The sequence below is a fragment of the Fukomys damarensis genome, unplaced genomic scaffold (genome assembly GCF_012274545.1).
Source record: "Fukomys damarensis isolate Sample0158 unplaced genomic scaffold, DMR_v1.0_HiC HiC_scaffold_5, whole genome shotgun sequence".
In the NCBI taxonomy this organism is placed as follows: domain Eukaryota; kingdom Metazoa; phylum Chordata; class Mammalia; order Rodentia; family Bathyergidae; genus Fukomys; species Fukomys damarensis.
Window position 1 is genome coordinate 4,168,257 of NW_022900917.1, and position 16,952 is coordinate 4,185,208.

A 16,952-nucleotide genomic window follows, 5' to 3' on the forward strand; every position below is an offset into this window, starting at 1 on the left:
CTCCCTCTCCCTCTCTCTCTCCTCTTTTTTGGTACCGGGGATCAAGCTCGGGTCCTTGCGCTTGCAAGGCAGGCCACCGAACCGCTGAGCTAAATCCCCGGCTTCCTTCCCTTTTTTATATACAGGATCTCACTGTAGTTTAGGCTGGCTTTGAACTCACTATGTAGTCCAGGCTGGTCTCAAACTCCCGAGTGCTGGGATCACAAGCATGAGCCACCACGCCAGGCTTATTATTTATTTGTGCAGTCACGTTGTGGCCAGCAGGCTGTGGCAGCACAGTCCATGGAGAGGCTCTTAGAGTGCTCTTCTTGGGGTCCTCAGGTGTTGTGGAGAGCTTTAACACTTGGTTAAAAGTCAGTCATTTGGGCTGGGCATGGTGACACAGGCCTGTGATCCCAGCACACCCCACGTCTCTGTTTCCTGGACTAGAGGTGGTGATCCTGTCTCCACCCTTCCTGTCCCCACTGTACTGTAAGGTGTGTGACTTCTCTGGTCCCTCACCCTGACCCCGTGCGCTGGGAATTCAGGTGATGCTTCCTGGTGACTTGGCCTCTGACAGGAACAGAGATGCTTCTGTCTCACTTTCTCCCTCCCACTTAATTGAGTATTCCAGGTGACTCCCTTAACTCTGTGTTCTCAGGTGGAACAAAGAGACTGCTACACGAAGAAATCAAAGTTAAGCTTAAAAATTTGTGTGTGTGTTTTCCTGAGATCAAAAAGTGTTAAGACCTAATTCTCTACTGGTATTGTTTCTAGGAATGTCTTCACATTCCACCATTATTGGGAAATATTTTAAATTATGACCTTTCCTACTCTTCTGACTTAAACATTGTTCTTTTTACAAAGTATTATTAGTAGTAATTGGTTGCCTTTTCTGAGTTACTTGGCACAGTGAAAAGTTGGTAGTTTGCTGTTGTCTTTACAAATTGAAGGTTTTACTTGTCTGCTAAGTCTGAGGTCAGATATGTGCTTTTAAAAAGTCTTAAGCTGGAGCTTGTTGTGCTCCTTTGCAGTCTCCATCCTAGTAGTATTTTGCTTGCCCTGCCAGGCTCTGGTGGAGGAGACTAAACTGCTCATGGGAGTCATCCCCTCCACTTCCAGTTCCTCCTTGGGATGTGTTTGAGGCCCTTGTGTGAGGAGTGTTCAGATTCAAGCGCACTGGGTGTGTGGTGGGTTGTTGCTTTTGTTATCATATACCGTGTGTGTGTGTGTGTGTGTGTGTGTGTGTGTGTGTGTGTATCTCTGGCAATGCTTATTTTCTGTTCTCATAATCTTTGGCTTTGAAGCAAATCCATTTGAATACGTAGACGTTCTACTTCCTGACCCCTTTTCTTTACTCTATTAGACTGCTGGTTTCTTGTACTCCCTTCCCTCTTCCCTCTTCCTTTTGCCTTTTTTTCTAATGTTTTGGTTCTGAGATGGAAGCTGGCTCCTGCTAGCTGGGCCAGTGCCCCAGTGCCGAGCTGAGGCCCAGTTCTAGCTCCCCTTGGACCTGGGAGTGTGCATTGTGTGCTGGGAGCTGCATCTGCACTAATAAAGCTGGGCCAGGGCTGGCACCCAGTCTTGCGTTCCGTGTCCCTGCTGTGGATCACGTGTGACTTGGCTTTGTCTTGTGGTTTCGTTGCTGTGACTATAGCCTTTTGATGCCACACCTGCATGGTGGAGTCCCTGCATCCTCTGGTCCAGCCGCCGTGCCACCTCCCTGGTTTGAGCAGCTTCCTGGACCACAAGAAGTTCTTGTTAACTCAGAACATTGGCCTGCTCTTTCCCCTGCCCCTTTGTGTGGGTTGGCACAGCCATGGAGTGGCTCTTTTGGCTTAGGGAGCATGGCTGGCATGGAGAGTGGAGTCTGGTCCGAAGGTGGAGGGTTCCAGCAAGCCTTGGCGATGTCTGTCAGCAGTCACTGAGTGGCAGGCAGGGTGTGTGTCCCCATGTGGTAGCCCGGAGTCGGAGTCTTTGTGTGGTGCCTGTGTCACCAGCTCTGGTTCCCCTGACCTAGTGACTGCTGGGACAGGTGGGGCCCAAGTCAGGGTCAGGTTAGTGTTGCATGCACCCTGCTTTCCATCCCACTGTCTCCCCCTCTCCGAAGTCCAGCAGGATGTAAAGAGAGGAAGTGGCCAGGTGCTCCCCAATGGTGGGAGCACAGAGAAATGTGCATGCACTTTTCTGGCAGGCAGTGATGTCCAGGGGTTAAAATCACATGAAAAACAGCAAATTTCAGGTAGAGATGTCCCTCCCATGCTTTCCCGACCTGAGCTCTCCATCACACCTGGACCACTTAAGGGTCTCTTTCCTTCTTTTCTTACATGTCTTGGAGACAGTGATGCAGGGGATGTCAGAAACACTGAATTGGGGCTGCCAGTTGAGTTACTGTGTGATGAAGAAGTGGCAGCCTTCATTGGAGGATCATGGAAGCCTAGCGCAGATGGACCTGGGCTGTGGCCTTTGCTGCGGGAGCTGTGTTACCCCTCTCTGGATGTCAAACTCAAAGGGGTGGAGTCTTTGATTCCAGCTCTGTGGCCCAGGACACTTGTCCACCCCTCGTGGTTTCCATGCCTGACTGACCCCAAGACTTGGAAGACTTTGGTGCACATGTCAGAGATTCATTGACTCACCTTTCACACTTGTCTTTGCTTCTGGTCAGCAGTGGGCTGTTGAGTGGTTTGAGGTTTGGCTCCTTTGGTCTGGCTTAATGGGAATGAGGTACCCAGCAAGGTCTACTTCTGCTAGGGAAGGGAAATCATCCTGAAATTCACTCCTGTCTCCTTAAGCAGGGGATTTTGAATTCCTCTCTCTTCCCACTTGAATAAAAAGCTGTTGCTATATTGTTTGGGTTTAAAAAATAATCTGTAGCTGTTTGTATTTTCTAACATAACTTTAGGCAGAGTGAGATTGCTTATGCTGTTTACCTTTTTAATCTGTTCAGTTGATTAAACAATAAGAACACTGCATAATTACTTTTGTTTTGAGAGGAAAGATAAGAAAGGCAGTTTGTCACTGTCGCACTCTCCCTTTTAAAAGGAGGGGCTTTCTGTTCTCTGGTACTGACTATTCTCCAGGTTCTGGGGTAGGGAGAGTTCTATCTCGGAAACTTAGATTTGAAACCAGGGGCCTGTGGTTCCACAGGCTTTTACTAGAAAGCACTCTTTGGAACCCCGGGATTTTTAGCTCAGTGTTCTACCACCTGCCACACAAGTTCAATTCCCGATACCAAAAAAAAAAAAAAGGAAAGCACTCTGTGTTTGGTTCAGCTTGGGAGGCACAGGATTCAGCAGAGTTAAACCGGTTTCTGCAGGCCTGGGCTGACCAGAGGCTTTTAGGGGGCTGGTGGGCCGTGCATTCTGAGGGGCAGTCTGGGCTGGAGGGCGTCACCTAAATGGACCACTGACCTTGTGGCTTTTTTGGGTTACCCTGCATGTGGTCCTTTTGTTGCAGTGTAGGGAGCCCTGCACTTGCTGATCATCAGAATCACTTTGGAGGCTTAGAGATATTTTAGGCGTTTGCACTGGTTCTATGTTAATGAGGTCTAAAAGTCTGTTGTCATGCAGGGCAGTCTCCCTGCCTGCCTTTCCTCACAGGACTGAGGTTATTCCTTCCAGAGAGCTCTCACTCCTGTACCAGAATTTATTGAGTTGGAGCACAGGTCATGGGGACCCCTCTTTGTTTTGGATTTCTATTTAGTACGTTTGTGTAGAGCATAGGAATGCATCTTTTTAAATGTTCCCAGGAGGTTTTGCTGACTGGCTGGGTTTAGGCGCTGTTGCTAAGGTTACAGAAGCAGACCTGGGCTCAAACCTGGGGCTTCTCTTGTTGAATCAGCAGAACCGGCCCAGCACTGATTTTTCCTTTACATGGGAGTTGTGATGCTGATGATTGGCCAAGCCAAGTCAGCAGAATTTAATATGTATATTATTGTCTAATTATCCTCATTTGGTTCAGTATCAGATACTATTTCTTAGCACATGACTAGACCTGGTGCAGTTTGTGTGTTAAGGTGCAACGCAGGTCCTGTTCTCGTTGTCATTTGAGGCACTGAGGATGGCAGTCTGCACTCGGCAGGCTTTCTGTCCCTTGCTGCTGCCCCTTCCCTCACCTCCGACTTCCTTTTGGTCCCCCTCAGCATGATTCCCTAGCAGTAGTCTAGAAGAAACCAGAGCAGGGAGAGGCTGGAGAGCCTCCCAGGGCTATGAAGTGCCATGTGGTTTTCCTGTCTGTCTGGGCTGATCATCAGAGCTGACAGGATCCCTCTTACTATTACAGTTCTGATGGAATTCGTGGGGTGGTGAGGGGTAAAGGGGATTATTTTGCAAAATAACTTTCCTTTGGTGTGATTTTATATCTATTTTTATATATTTTGGTTTTTTATATATTTTGTAGTGGAGGCTGGCCTTAAACTCACAGCGATCCCCCTGTCTCAGCCTCCCAAGCATTGGGATGACTGGCATGTGCCACCATGCCTGGCTTCAAATGTGAGACTTTAATCTATTCCCTCTAAAAGGAGTTTCGGTTGAAACTTGAAGGATATCTGTTAAACTACAGGAGAAAATTCAGGTTAGAAAGAAACATTCTGCACATTATACCTACAAATAATCTTTCCCTAATCTGGACTACAGTAGGGTTAGAAATTCCTATATAGATAATCCTCGTTTGACAACCTACCTATTCAATGACTGTTTGGAGTTACGACCCCCCCCTTTTAATGTCTCTGTGTATCTTATTAATAGAGCTTCAGTGTCTTTTTTTGTTGAGAACATCTTGTTTATACAGCATTGTAATTTTTGCTGATGGTACTCTAGCACAGAACTATATTTTATATTGTCAATATGTTACAATTCTTCATGTAAGAGTTATGCAAATAAAAGCAAAGTCATCACATCGGAGTTTCCTTAGACCATTTCTTTGTTCTGAATGTTGTAATGTACATATTAGATGCAACTCCTCATTTGGTGACCACTTCACTTAATGACCAAGTGGCAGGGGTTGAGGTGAGGGAGGAGAAAGCTGGGGTCTTTCTGCATTAGTTGTCTTAATCATCTCTCTAATGCAAAGCGAAACATAAGTACAAGAAAGTAACTGGGCTGATTGACAGGCAGAGAAGACTTCACACCCAGGCAGACTTTGAACACCTGGCTTTCTCCCCAGGCCATAGCCTCATTCTGAGCAGCGAACCTTCCTGCTTCACAGTAGCTGCCATGTGCAGCCAAGGTGCTGAGATTGTTGCAAACCCAGTGTCTCCTGAGGGGAGCACTGCATCTCCATTGTAATGGAAGCGCTTCTGTCAGGAGATTGGAAGTCATCTAGGAGGTCACAAACCGGCCCAAAAACCTCATCACCACTGGATGCCCAGGAGCGGCCCCGGCAGCTCAGTTTTCCACCTGAGCTGCCGCACCAGACCCCAGAACCACACCTCACTGTGGTGCCACCTGTTACCCTGCTCTGAGGCTTCAGGTCTGCTGAGCACAGCCCGGCCGTGAACTCAGGCGTTCACAGGTCTGGCAGCATTGCTCACGCTGATACACCTCTGAAAGAGCTGCCTCTGTGGTGACCCTGAGGTCTAGGTCCAGCCTCGTGGCCCGCCACATGCAGCCTCACGTTCACCAGGTTCTGGCTTGGACTGGCTGCCAAGCTCATCTGGACCATCTGATCCCAGCGTCTGGCAGAAATCTGAGGAGCTAGGGAATGACAGCTAAGTCGGGAAATTCTTAGACATGCAGATCTGCAAATGTATCCTAAACTCTCTTTTTTTCCCTTTCCTTAGTAACCTTACTTGTACATTTTGGATAAGCATAATGATCACATTCATCATAGAGAATTTTTACTTGCAGGTGATATATTTTGCTTCTTTCTTTTCCATTCCCTTCTTTCTTTTCCGAACAACCCCTGTTCCCCACTTATTTACAAAAGCTTTGTTTCCATTTTCCCTTCTATTCTTTTTTCTCTTGTTCCCCCCACCCCTACTCATTTGGGGATTCATGCTGTTACCCTCTTCTTGAAAATGTGCAGCACCATTTTAGTTACCAACATTAAATCAGTGTTGGGGGAAAGAAGTGTGCAGCATTCCTACTAAGAGAGCCTCACAGTGAACAAAGGAGACCGCTGTTCTACATTTCTGAAGTGATTGTCACATTATAGGTCTGTGGTGTCCTCTGCTGCCACACTGAAGCACACCATGGTGTGGCTTCTTGGCAGGGCCTGCGGCCGTGGGGCTGAACACCGAAACCCTTGGGTCCCGTTTTAGACTCTGAGCATACTGAGCATTTTCTTCCCATTTCCCGACAGCTCTGTGTTTCTTTCTCAAAAAGTGAGAGTAATGCGTTGAGAGATTTCTTCTCTCTATGCCCTTCCTATCTCTAGTAACATCTCCCTCCCTGTCTTGTCAGCTCCTCCTTCATTATAGCTTGTGCACTGGCCGCCTGTAAACTCATCCAGCCCCAAGCCTTGTGGTACAGCTGTGCGCACTGTTTGTGCACAGCTGGCTTCAAGGGGACCTTACCTCACCCTGCCTCCAGGCAGAACCAGGCGTTCCCCGAAACCCCATGTTCCTGCTGCCTGTGACCTCCACGCACATATGCTGCTCTGCTGATTTGATGAAATGTGACTCCTTCACTGCCCAACAAACTCAGTGAAGGCAGGAACCATGTTTTATTGCTTTCTAAGCTACCAGAACTGACACTCAGTAAATGTTCAGTAACTACACCCCCAGTGGATGACTGCGGGACAGCAATATGTCTTAGTTCTAGGCCTGTCCTGCCTCAAGGTAGTGCAGATGCAGCTTTCTTCTTTTCTTTTGGTAGTCATTTAAAAAAAATTTTTTTTACATGTTCTGCTACATGACCAGTATTATGAGACTGGGTTTTTAAAATCACCAAGCAGGGAGTGGTGATGAATGCACTCAGGAGGCTGAGGCGGGAGGAGTGTGGAGACTTTGAGGCCAGCCTGCTAAGTTGAAGGTCAGTCCTAGCTATATAGTGGGGCCCTGTCTCAAAAACAAATAAACAAACACCCCCCCAACACACCTCAGTACAGTGAAGTCTTCCTGTGAGCAGAGACACAGAGGGCTGCCAAGGGCCTTTCCCTCCATGAAGGTGGGCGCTCGTGTGACTGTTTGGATGCCCGTTGGCTCTGGTCAAACCTAAGTGCGGGAAGTTAAGCTGCTGGTTTAGATGTTCTCAGGCCACGTGTGAAAGAATGAGGTGCCGTTGCTGCCTGCTGCTGTGTGTGGAGTCAGAGGCCAGCATGCATGTTGGTGAGGCGGGGCATCGTCCTGCACAGCGAGGGGTCGGGGCACAAACTTCCTTGCTGGATCTATCTCAGTGTTCAGGAGCTAGAAATGGAGTTTCTTGGGGAAATCTTCTGCTTTTAAGTGTTGGCCAGGAGTCTTAAAAACCCTTGAAATATTTTTGAGTCAGGATCTTCTCATTAAGTTCCTCAGTTGCTGTCTGGGCTTGAACTTGTCAATCCTCCTGCCTCAGCCTCTCCAAATGCTAGGATTGCTCTGTTTTGACATTCCTGCTTGGTTCAGAAGCAGCAGTGGATAAAATGCTGGCTTTTTAGCACAGATGGAAGGAGCGGCAGCAGCTGCAGTGGGGTGATTATCATCTGGCGTCCACTGGTGACCAGTCAGAGGAACCTTCTTCCATCTTTGCCTGTGCTCTGCTCCTTGGGCGCCCTCATACTCCCTGGATGAGGATGTAGTCTGAGGGAAAAACGCTGGCGGCAGTGGTGTTTGTAGGCCAAACTGCTTTCCTCTCAGGAACCATTTTGCTCAGAGAGCTAACAGGCGCTGTGGACGTCCACAACTGGTGTCACTGGCCCTTTGTTTGTTTTCAGTAGTACACATACTTTACAGTTCTCATGGGGAGCCCGCACATGTACTAAGGCACCTGCTGCTTTTTCTCAGCCCCTTCCTCTCCCTCTCCCCCTCCCTCTCCCCTCTTCGCTCCTGTTGATACTGTTCATGGGGTCACGTTTGTGGCATATAGTGTCCTCGTCCATTAGGTGATTAGGCCTGGCATCCCTCCCTCTCCCTGTTTCCCTCTTATGTGAAGCGTGACCTCTCTTCTGAAAGCCCCTGAAGGCATTTCTTGCTGGTGGTGTGTTTGCTCTTTTAAGCAAAAATTTGAGTCTTCTCAGAAAGTTTGCGACTTGTGTGCTGGTGACTCAGTTTGATGCTGTAGGCCGGCGTGACGTCAGCAGATGGGACTCGAGCCCCATGAATCTCTGCCCCATCTCCATGAGACTGGGTGCTGCCCCTCTGAGCTGTGTGTGAGGAGCGTCAGCTTCATCACAGTGACGTCAGTGTCAGTTACCTGGGAAGGGTTGGTCTTATTTCTTCCAGCCAAGTATGGTGGTGTCTGCCTGTAATCCCAGCTACAGGGAAGGCTGAGGCAGGAAAGACACCTGAATTTTGGATTTTGAGGCCTTGCTGAGCATAGTGAGGCCTTGTCTCAAAATATAAAATAAAACGCTCCTTCCCTTTCCACTTAGTCTGTGTGGGGCCAGCTCTTTGTGTATGTCCACATCACCGTGCCTGGTGTCGGGGGGTGCGGGCCAAGCCACCTTCTAGCCCTGTTCACATGTGGACAGAACAGCCTGTGTGCTGCTTCATTGCGAAAGCAGAGCTGATAACAGAGAGGTTTGCAGAAGGCCCCCTTTCTTATGTTTTGGGAAAATATTTTTGATGGGAGTATAATTTATGCCAGTGTGCAAAAAGCTTATTACTTTTATATTATTAAATAATTCCTTTGGGTTTTAACTGTAGTACTAGTTAGATGTGACCCTCATAAGGAAGCTTTTTGGAACCCCCAAGCTTGTGAAGTCCAAAGTGGTTCTGGGGAGCAAGCCTGTCCTGAGGAGGGAGGGTGTGGAGGCTGATGAGACGTTCGTGTGAGCGTGCCCGCCTGGCCCGGAGTGTAGGCTCAGCCTCAAGGTGGGTGCTTCTGGCTGCCCAAAGTCTCCAGCCTTTGTGCCTAGCTCTTGGATGGTTGGCATGGTCATTTTCGAATTGCACTTGGGCTTCTTAACGTGAAAGAAACGTGAATGTTTCCCGTGTTTTGCTGTGGCAGAAAACCAAGGAAAGTGGAATTTCCAGGTGACTTGATGTTCTCATTTTTCCCCATTGTGTTCTACAATTCTTAGCTTACAAGAATCCTGAAATAGTTTTAAAAGATCAGGCAGCTCTTTGGGTGTTATAATAGAAGATTTTTTTTGTTGTTGTTTGTTTTGTTTTTTTGAAACAAAGTCTCACTGTGTAGTTCAGGCTGGCCCTGAACTTGCAGGATCCTCCTGCCTCAACCTCCCAAGTACTGGGATTACAGCTGTGTGCCACCATTCCTGGCTTGGCAAGATGTTTATAGAAATGGGGCAGGCTCATATTTTTCTTGCTTTATAAATAAGGATGTTGTTCTTGTGTGTATAGTTTCATGTCCTGAGTCCCTTAAGAAATGCAGACTATACCTTTAGTCAGTGAGGCTTTTGAGTTTTTTTATACCCTTTATTTTAAATTCTTAACAGATCTGTGCTTCTGAAGTCTGTCCATCTGTCCACACAACCTTTCTTTCTCTCTTACAGGACCCTATCATGCAGCCAGGTTGGTATCGAACTCGTAATCCTCTTGCCTCAGACTCCCGAGAGCTGGGATAGCAGATGTGCACACCCAGCTGGGCTTCTGAAGGATTTTTAACTTCGTGATATCCTATGTGTAGTCAAGTATCTCTTGGCCTGGGCAGCAGTTTTTAAAAATGAGTTTCCGTCGGGCATTTGGCTTGAATAACAGCTGTCCTGTCAGTTAGGGTTAGGGAAAGGTTAGATACCCGGTTTGCTTGTCTGTAGATGGGTTACTGTGGCCGGGGTCATTGTTACTGTTGGGGTAGAGAGGGACAGAAGTGGCGGAATGTGCTTGTGACCCTCTGGGAACAGAAGTGAAGAATGCACAAAACTTTCTTGCCTTTGCCGTTGCTTTGAGTACTGCTGTTGGAAATCACCCAAATAACAGTACAGGTGTCTGTCAGAAGTATTTTATTTACAGAGGAATTTCTTCATGTAGTTTATAAATTTTTTTCTTTGCTTTTTAAGGTTACGGGAAGTTTCAGAGAAACTGAATAAATATAATTTAAACAGGTAAGAATTTTAAGATATTTTAAATTAGATATTTTCCTTTTCTTTTGTGGTGCTGAGGATTGAACTCAGGGCCTCATACATGCTATGCCACTGAGCTACATTCTCAGCTCAAGATATTTTCTTCTGACAGAAGCGATTTTGCTTTATTAGGAAAAGGATCTCACATATAGGTGGTAGTTTAGTATAATTAAGATTAACATGATGTGATTGGATTAAGAATATTTTAAGCCATCAGCTCTATCATTTGGCTTCATTTGAATTATAGTTTACATCTGTACTGAGTTTTAAACAATTTGGCATACCAAGGACCTGTAGTGATGAAGTAGGTAACATACATGTTATCTTTGTAGTGTTTTTGAGAGTGGGTCTCACTGTGGAGCCCAAGCTGGCCTCTTGGCAGTTCCTGCCTTGGCCTTCTATGTGCTGGGATTATAGTAGTGGGCCACCACACTCAGCTACATACTCAGTTTTTTTTGGGGGGGGTACCAGGAATCGAACTCAGGACTTTTTGCCTTTGAGGCAGGTGGCGGCACCACTGAGTTAAATCCCTGGTCCTGATACTCAGTTTTTTTTTTTTTTTTTTTTTTTTTGGTACTGGGGATCAAACTTGGGTCTTTGCACTTGCAAGGCAGGCCACCGAACCACTGAGCTAAATCCCCAGCCTCGAAACCGATACTCAGTTTTTAAGAATAGGCTTTGCCTGTTATGTTTTCTTTCATTAATGGGATTTAAAAAAAATGTATTTACTATTTGAAAAATAATTTTGCTTACTTTTTCTGTTTGTTCCCAGTCACCCCCCTCTGAATGTATTGGAGCAGGCCACTATTAAACAGTGTGTGGTGGGACCAAATCATGCTGCCTTTCTTCTTGAGGTAATGAACTTCCTCTGAGGTGTGGAGACTGAAAGCTAAGCAGTCATGTACCCCAGGAACACAGCGGCTCCGCTCGTTCCCCTTAGCGTGTCAGCCCTCCCTGGCCCAGGGCTTGCGCTGTCCATGCCTTCCAAGCTGAACCCGAGCCCTGCCTCTGTGTGTGTGTGTGTAGATGGTCCCCTTGGGCACAGCCACTGTGGGAGCGAGTTCACCCCAGTCAGTTGTGAGATAGCTTGTTGAGTGGATGCACATTTTAATGCGTGTTTTTACTTTGAGAATTTCTTTGCTTTATAGGACGGTAGAGTTTGCAGGATTGGTTTTTCAGTACAGCCAGACAGACTGGAATTGGGTAAACCTGAAAATAACGATGGGTAAGGCATCCTGCTCTTTTTAAGTGTGTGTGCGTGTGTGTGTGTGTGTGTGTGTGTGTGTGTGTGTGTGCAGGGGTTTGCAGTGCTGAGGAGTGAGCTTGTGCCTTTGCCTTGGAGCTGCACGCAGCCTGCTTTTTGTATTTAATTCAGGATACACCAACCTTTGAGAAGCCATTGCATTAAACATGCTTTGACACTGATAACCCTCAGATTTAAAAAAAAAAAATCACTGCAGGAAATCAGATGCTTAACACACAGTGAGATGGTTAGTTTGTAGTTGGGTCTTAAATTTCATTCATTCATTCATTCATTCATTCATTCATTTATTTATTTATTTATTTAGGTTTTTTTGAGATAGGGTCTCACTATGTAGTTGAGTTGAGATTGATCTGGAACTCACTATGTAACCCAGGCTGGTCTCTAACTCACAGTGATCCTCTTGCCTCAGCCTCCCTAGTGCTGGGATTACAGGCGTGCCCCACCATACCTGGCTTACTTTTTAAGTGAGCAGTGGTTTACAGGTAACACACTAACATTAAAAGTAGCAGAGGAGTTAGTTCTCACTTAACAGAACTAGGTTTCCAGGAGAATATTACACTGTTTTTGTAGGTCCCAAGTCAGATCTGGTTTTCAACTGAAATGATTTTATTTATTTATTTAGGTACCAGGGATTGAACTCAAGGCCTTCCACTTGTGGCAGGCGGCAGGATGACTGAGCTAAATCCCTGGCCCTATTTTTTGGTTTTTTGAGATGGCCTTGAGCTCACTAGGTAGCTCAGGCTGGCCTCAAACTCAAAATGATCCTCCTCCCTCATCCTCCTTTGTGTTGGGATTACAGGCGTGTTCTACCATGTCTGGGGTTTGATTTTACATATAATGATTTTCTCTTAAATTTTAAGTCAGCTAACTGAATTTGAAAGCAAAATGGGTCTTAAACATTTTGGTCCTTTAGACTTACAGGACATAGAAAGAATTCTAGAGAAGTGTGCAAAGAAAACCATATAAGAAATCTATATATGGTATGCAGTTTAGCTTCAGTTACAGCCAGAATGTGCTGGGCATGGTAGCACAGGAGGCAGAGGCCAGCCGGAACTACATAGCAAGACACTGTCTCAAAAACAGGAAGGTTGGGGCAGAATGATGGGTTGTTACAAGGCCACAAGTTGTTAAGTTTGTGTTTTCCTTCTTTTCCCCAGGATAGGGATGGAACCCGGGCCTACTCACGGAGCAGTATCCCCAGCCCTTTTCACTTTTTAAGATAGAGCCTCACGGAGGCAATGAGTTGTCAAGTTAGACTCAAGCTGCGGTCCTCCTGTTTTAGCCTCACAGAGTAGCATGGGCCACCACACGCAGCTGAGGGGCTTGCTCTTGGGTGTGAAGACCGTATTTGAGGCACTTTCAGTCTCTGGGTCTTCAGAGTCTCTAGTCAGCCTGGATTCCCGCTGTGTTCTCAGCAGATGGGACCTCAGTGATTCTCCTGTCTCTTGTTTTTTCCAAGGTCAAAATTGAACAGCAACTCGGGAGCGGGGAGGACCTCGAGGCCTGGCAGGACAAGTGACTCCCCATGGTTTCTCTCAGGGTCTGAGACTCTGGGCCGGCTGGCAGGCAACACCCTGGGGTAAGTTGTGGGCTGTCACCTCTGGGAGGCTCACCTGGCTCCTGGGGGTGGAGGGCAAGGTAAAAATCACCCACACCGCCCAATCTTGGCGCCCGACCCCCCAGCAGCTCGCTGTGTTTACTGTGTCTCTTGTCCCAAGTGGGTCATTTACAATTTTAGATGATTCCATCTTTGGGCATCGCTTGTGTCTTATTCTTGTCTTTTAAAGAAAAAATTATTTCTTTTCTGGTATCCAAATCTGGTAGTAGTTTCTAGTTTTAAACTAGATACTCAACTCTTGGACTGTTTTATCTAGAGATTTTATATTGTCTAACTAAAGAAACTGCATACAGATTCCAGGCCAGAGCTTTCCCTCACGTTGTACCTGGATTCTTTCTGTACTTTTCTTCCCTTAGTACCGGGGATTGAACTCAGGACCTTGCTTTGTCTTCTCTGTGAGTGGAGCTCGGGTTGTGAGTGGTTATGATAAGGTGTGACGTGACGACTGAAGCAGACCAGGGGCAGTTAGGACTTTGTTAGTAAAGTGCGTGCACAGGGGACGCAGTGATCAGGGCTCAAGCTTGAGCTGGTGCAGCGTGGGGCTGATGTGCAGAGTGAATCCGGAGTGTTTTGAGCCTCTGGCCCCAGCCCATCTGTGAGCTTTCTCCTACCTCAACTTCACAGGCTGTGTGTGCTCACTACCTCAGTGGGCTGCGCCACCCGTTCACTTTTATTTGGGTTTGCAGCCGTCTGTCAAGTGTAAGTACAAATTTCCTGATTGTTGGTGGTGAAACTGTGATCGGGTCATTTGGAAATAAAGAAATTATATAGTTAAAACTTTATTTGGGTTTCAATATAGTTTTCTTTTTCCTTGATTTTTACAGTTTTGTTTTCCTATGTTTGTACTGATTGAAATAAACTTGAAGGAAGTCTGCAGTTTATAACATGGATTGGAAGTCGGGTGTAGTGGCGCATGCCTGTAATCCCAGCACTTGGGAGGCTGAGGCAGGAGGATTATTGTGAGTTTGAGACCAGCCTGGGCTATATAGTGAGTTCCAGGTCAGTCTCAACTACATAGTGAGACCCTGTCTCAAAACAAAACAAAACAAAACAAAAGAACATGGACTGGAGAACCTGGGAGGTGCTCCTGCAGCACAGACGTGCACCTAGGCTTCCGGTCTCCAGTCAGGAGCTGCTCTGCTCTCAGGATGGTGGTGTCCTTTCAGTTCCCAGCAGCATGGCTTACTGAGAGGCAGTCATTTATTTTGGTCATTTTTAGGAAAGTATAGCTATTCTTTCAGTGGCAGGTTGGGTGCTACAGATTTCTTTGTAAAGGTTTCCTTAGTGTTGTTTTTAGTTAAAATTAAAACTTACATAGCTCACTTTATTATAAAGAAGAGCTGTACGCTAATGTGGCCTCGCTAACTCTGTCGCAGCATTGTTTGCTCAGTCTGAGGTCCTGACCTGTAGCTCGCTGGCCAGTGGGTAGAGAAGCTGTATGAGCGAGTGCCAGGTGGAAGGGGGATGTGGCCTGGTTCTCGGGCCCTGTCCCGTGTCTGATCAGGTTTCTAGCACTGTTTGCTTGGGGGCAAATGGTGTGCATTTCTTGGTGGAAATAACACATCACTGCTTTGTCTCCACTGGCCGTGTCCTTTGTTATCCAGACTGGGACAGCTGTAATTAGGCACAGACAAGAGGCTTAAACACGTGCCGTCCAAGCAGACCCTCTCATCACATCTTGGTAGGGTCTTCAGTGTGGATCCCCTCATTTCAGGTTGAAATAATAGACATAGCTTTTATGGCTGGAGATTGAGCTCATTTGCCCTGCACCTGCCTCACAAGTGCAAGACCCTGAGTTCTATCCCCAGTACTGCCAAAAAAAAAAGAAGAAAAAGACATAGCTTTTGAATGTGTAGTAATTGCTTAAGAGTGGTTCTACTGGACTTGGTTTTTCTAACTTATAGGAGACTGTGAAGTATAGATTCTGATAGAACAGTGGTTTTGAATATGTTTATTAATCCTATATTAATTTCTGTTGCTTAGTAAAATTAAAATTTTTATTTAAATTGTGGTTGAAAGGCATAAATGAGATTCACTCTCCTAGCCATGTGTACAGACAATGTTGTGAAATGGGCTTCTCCATCTTGCAGACATGAAGCTTGTTAAGCAGCTCTGCTCTCTTCTCCCCAGTCTTGAGGCAGCCTCCGTTCTTTTCTGTGACTGTGACTGCCTCATAAGCATCTCGTCACTTACTTTGGTTGGCGTAATGTCCTGACTTCTCCGTGCTGTGGCAGGCGAAGGTTTCCCTTTTGTTTTGAGGGCTGCCTAGTATTCTCTTGTGTACCACATCGTGTAACCCCTTTCTCCCTGCTCTAAGTCCTGGGCTGCTCCACCACTCATCACTGTGAGTGGTTCTGCTGTGGACTTACTGCACAGGTCTTGCTTTGACACCGCTTTCCCTCCTTTGTGGTACTGGGCTTGGATCCAGGGCCTGTGTGTGCTAGAGAAGTGCACCCCAGCCCCATTTCTTTTGGGCGTAAACCTGGAAACGTGATTGCAGGATCTTGTGGTAGATCTAATTTTATTTATTTACTGACTTTTGGCTGTAGAGAGGACTGAGTCCAGGGGCTTCACATTGAGCTACATCCCAAGCCCTTTTTTATTTTTAATTTTGAGATAGGGTCTCGTTCAGTAGCCCACACTGTGGGTTCTTCTTGTTTTTTGTTTTGGTACCGGGGATCAAACTCGGGACTTTGCCCTTGCGAGGCAGACGTCGGAACCACTGAGCCAAATCCCTAGCCCCTCCTATGCTGTGTTTGAGCTTTTGTGGTCTTCCTGTCTCAGCTTTCAGGAGTGCTGGGATTATTATTAGCATGTTCTGTCATGCTGGGCTGAGTTGAAGTTCTTTATCCACTCTGGATATTAACCCTTTACTAAATACCTGATTTACAAATACTTTCCCCCATTTGTTCGGTTGTTTCTCTCTTTGTTAATTGTGTCCTTTCCTGTAGAAGAGTTTTGGAGGTTGATGTAGTCCTTTTGGTCCATATCTGTTCTTGTGACTGTGCTAGGAAGGGGTCGAGTCCTAGAGGTCACTGCCCAGTTTAATGTTGTGAAGCTGTGCTCTGTGTTCCTTCTAGGATCTTTGGAGTTGTAAGTGTTGCGTGGGAGTCTTTGACTGATTTTGAGTTCTGTATTATCGATTTTGGTGAGCTGGGGATTGAACGCAGGGCCCCATGTGTGTCAGGAAAGTGTTCTGCCACTGAGCTGCAGCCCCCAAGAGCTCCTTTTTGTCCTGAGTGTGAGACAGGGGTCCGGCTTGCGTCTTTTCCATGTGTGTATCCAGGATTCCCAGCACCCCTGTCTTCCATTCTGTGGTCTTAGTACCTTGTCACTGCTTGTCTGCTTGAGGCCCTGCTTTTGGTCCCTTGTTCTACTGGTCTGTTTGTCATCATGCTGAACTATGTTGCTTTGATTTTTGTGGCCTTGGTACGAGCTTTGAAATCAAAGGGTGTATCTTCCATTTTGGTCCTTTTCTCAGACTACTTTAGGCACGGGGGGCGGGGCAAGATTCCATGTGAATTTTAGGGTGAGTTTTTCTGTTTTTTAAAAATAGTGCTGTTGAGATTTTGATAGGATTATGTTGACTGTGCACATGCTTTGGGTAGTGGACTTGTTATTAGTGGTGTCCTGTCCTCCCATCCAATGAGCTTGCAGGGCCATCATCTCCTTAACTTGACATTGTGTGAGTCTTGATTTGGTTAGGGTTAGTCCTAAGCATTGTATTCTTTTTTATTCTACTGTAAAGGAAATCGTGGTATTAATTTTGTTTCTTAAATGTAGGGTACTTTTTTTTTTTTCTTCTTGGTACCAGGGATCAAACTCGGGTCCTTGTGTTTGTGAAGCAGGCAATGGAACCACCGAGCTAAATCCTCAGCCCAATGTAAGGTGCTTTCAGTGAACCCCTTTGGCTTTTTTTTTTTTTTTTTTTTT

The 16,952-nt window shown here is 46.4% G+C and overlaps 1 protein-coding gene across 1 annotated transcript in view; it reads left to right on the forward strand.

Annotated features, from left to right (window-relative positions):
* Window positions 1-16,952, forward strand: part of Ubr5 (ubiquitin protein ligase E3 component n-recognin 5) — a 107,466-nt gene that overhangs the window by 10,265 nt on the left and 80,249 nt on the right. The window contains exons 3-6 of the mRNA XM_010612128.3: window positions 10,075-10,119; window positions 10,910-10,991; window positions 11,286-11,362; window positions 12,861-12,980. Coding sequence (XP_010610430.1) covers window positions 10,075-10,119; window positions 10,910-10,991; window positions 11,286-11,362; window positions 12,861-12,980 — 324 coding nt within the window. The remainder of the gene's footprint in view (window positions 1-10,074; window positions 10,120-10,909; window positions 10,992-11,285; window positions 11,363-12,860; window positions 12,981-16,952) is intronic.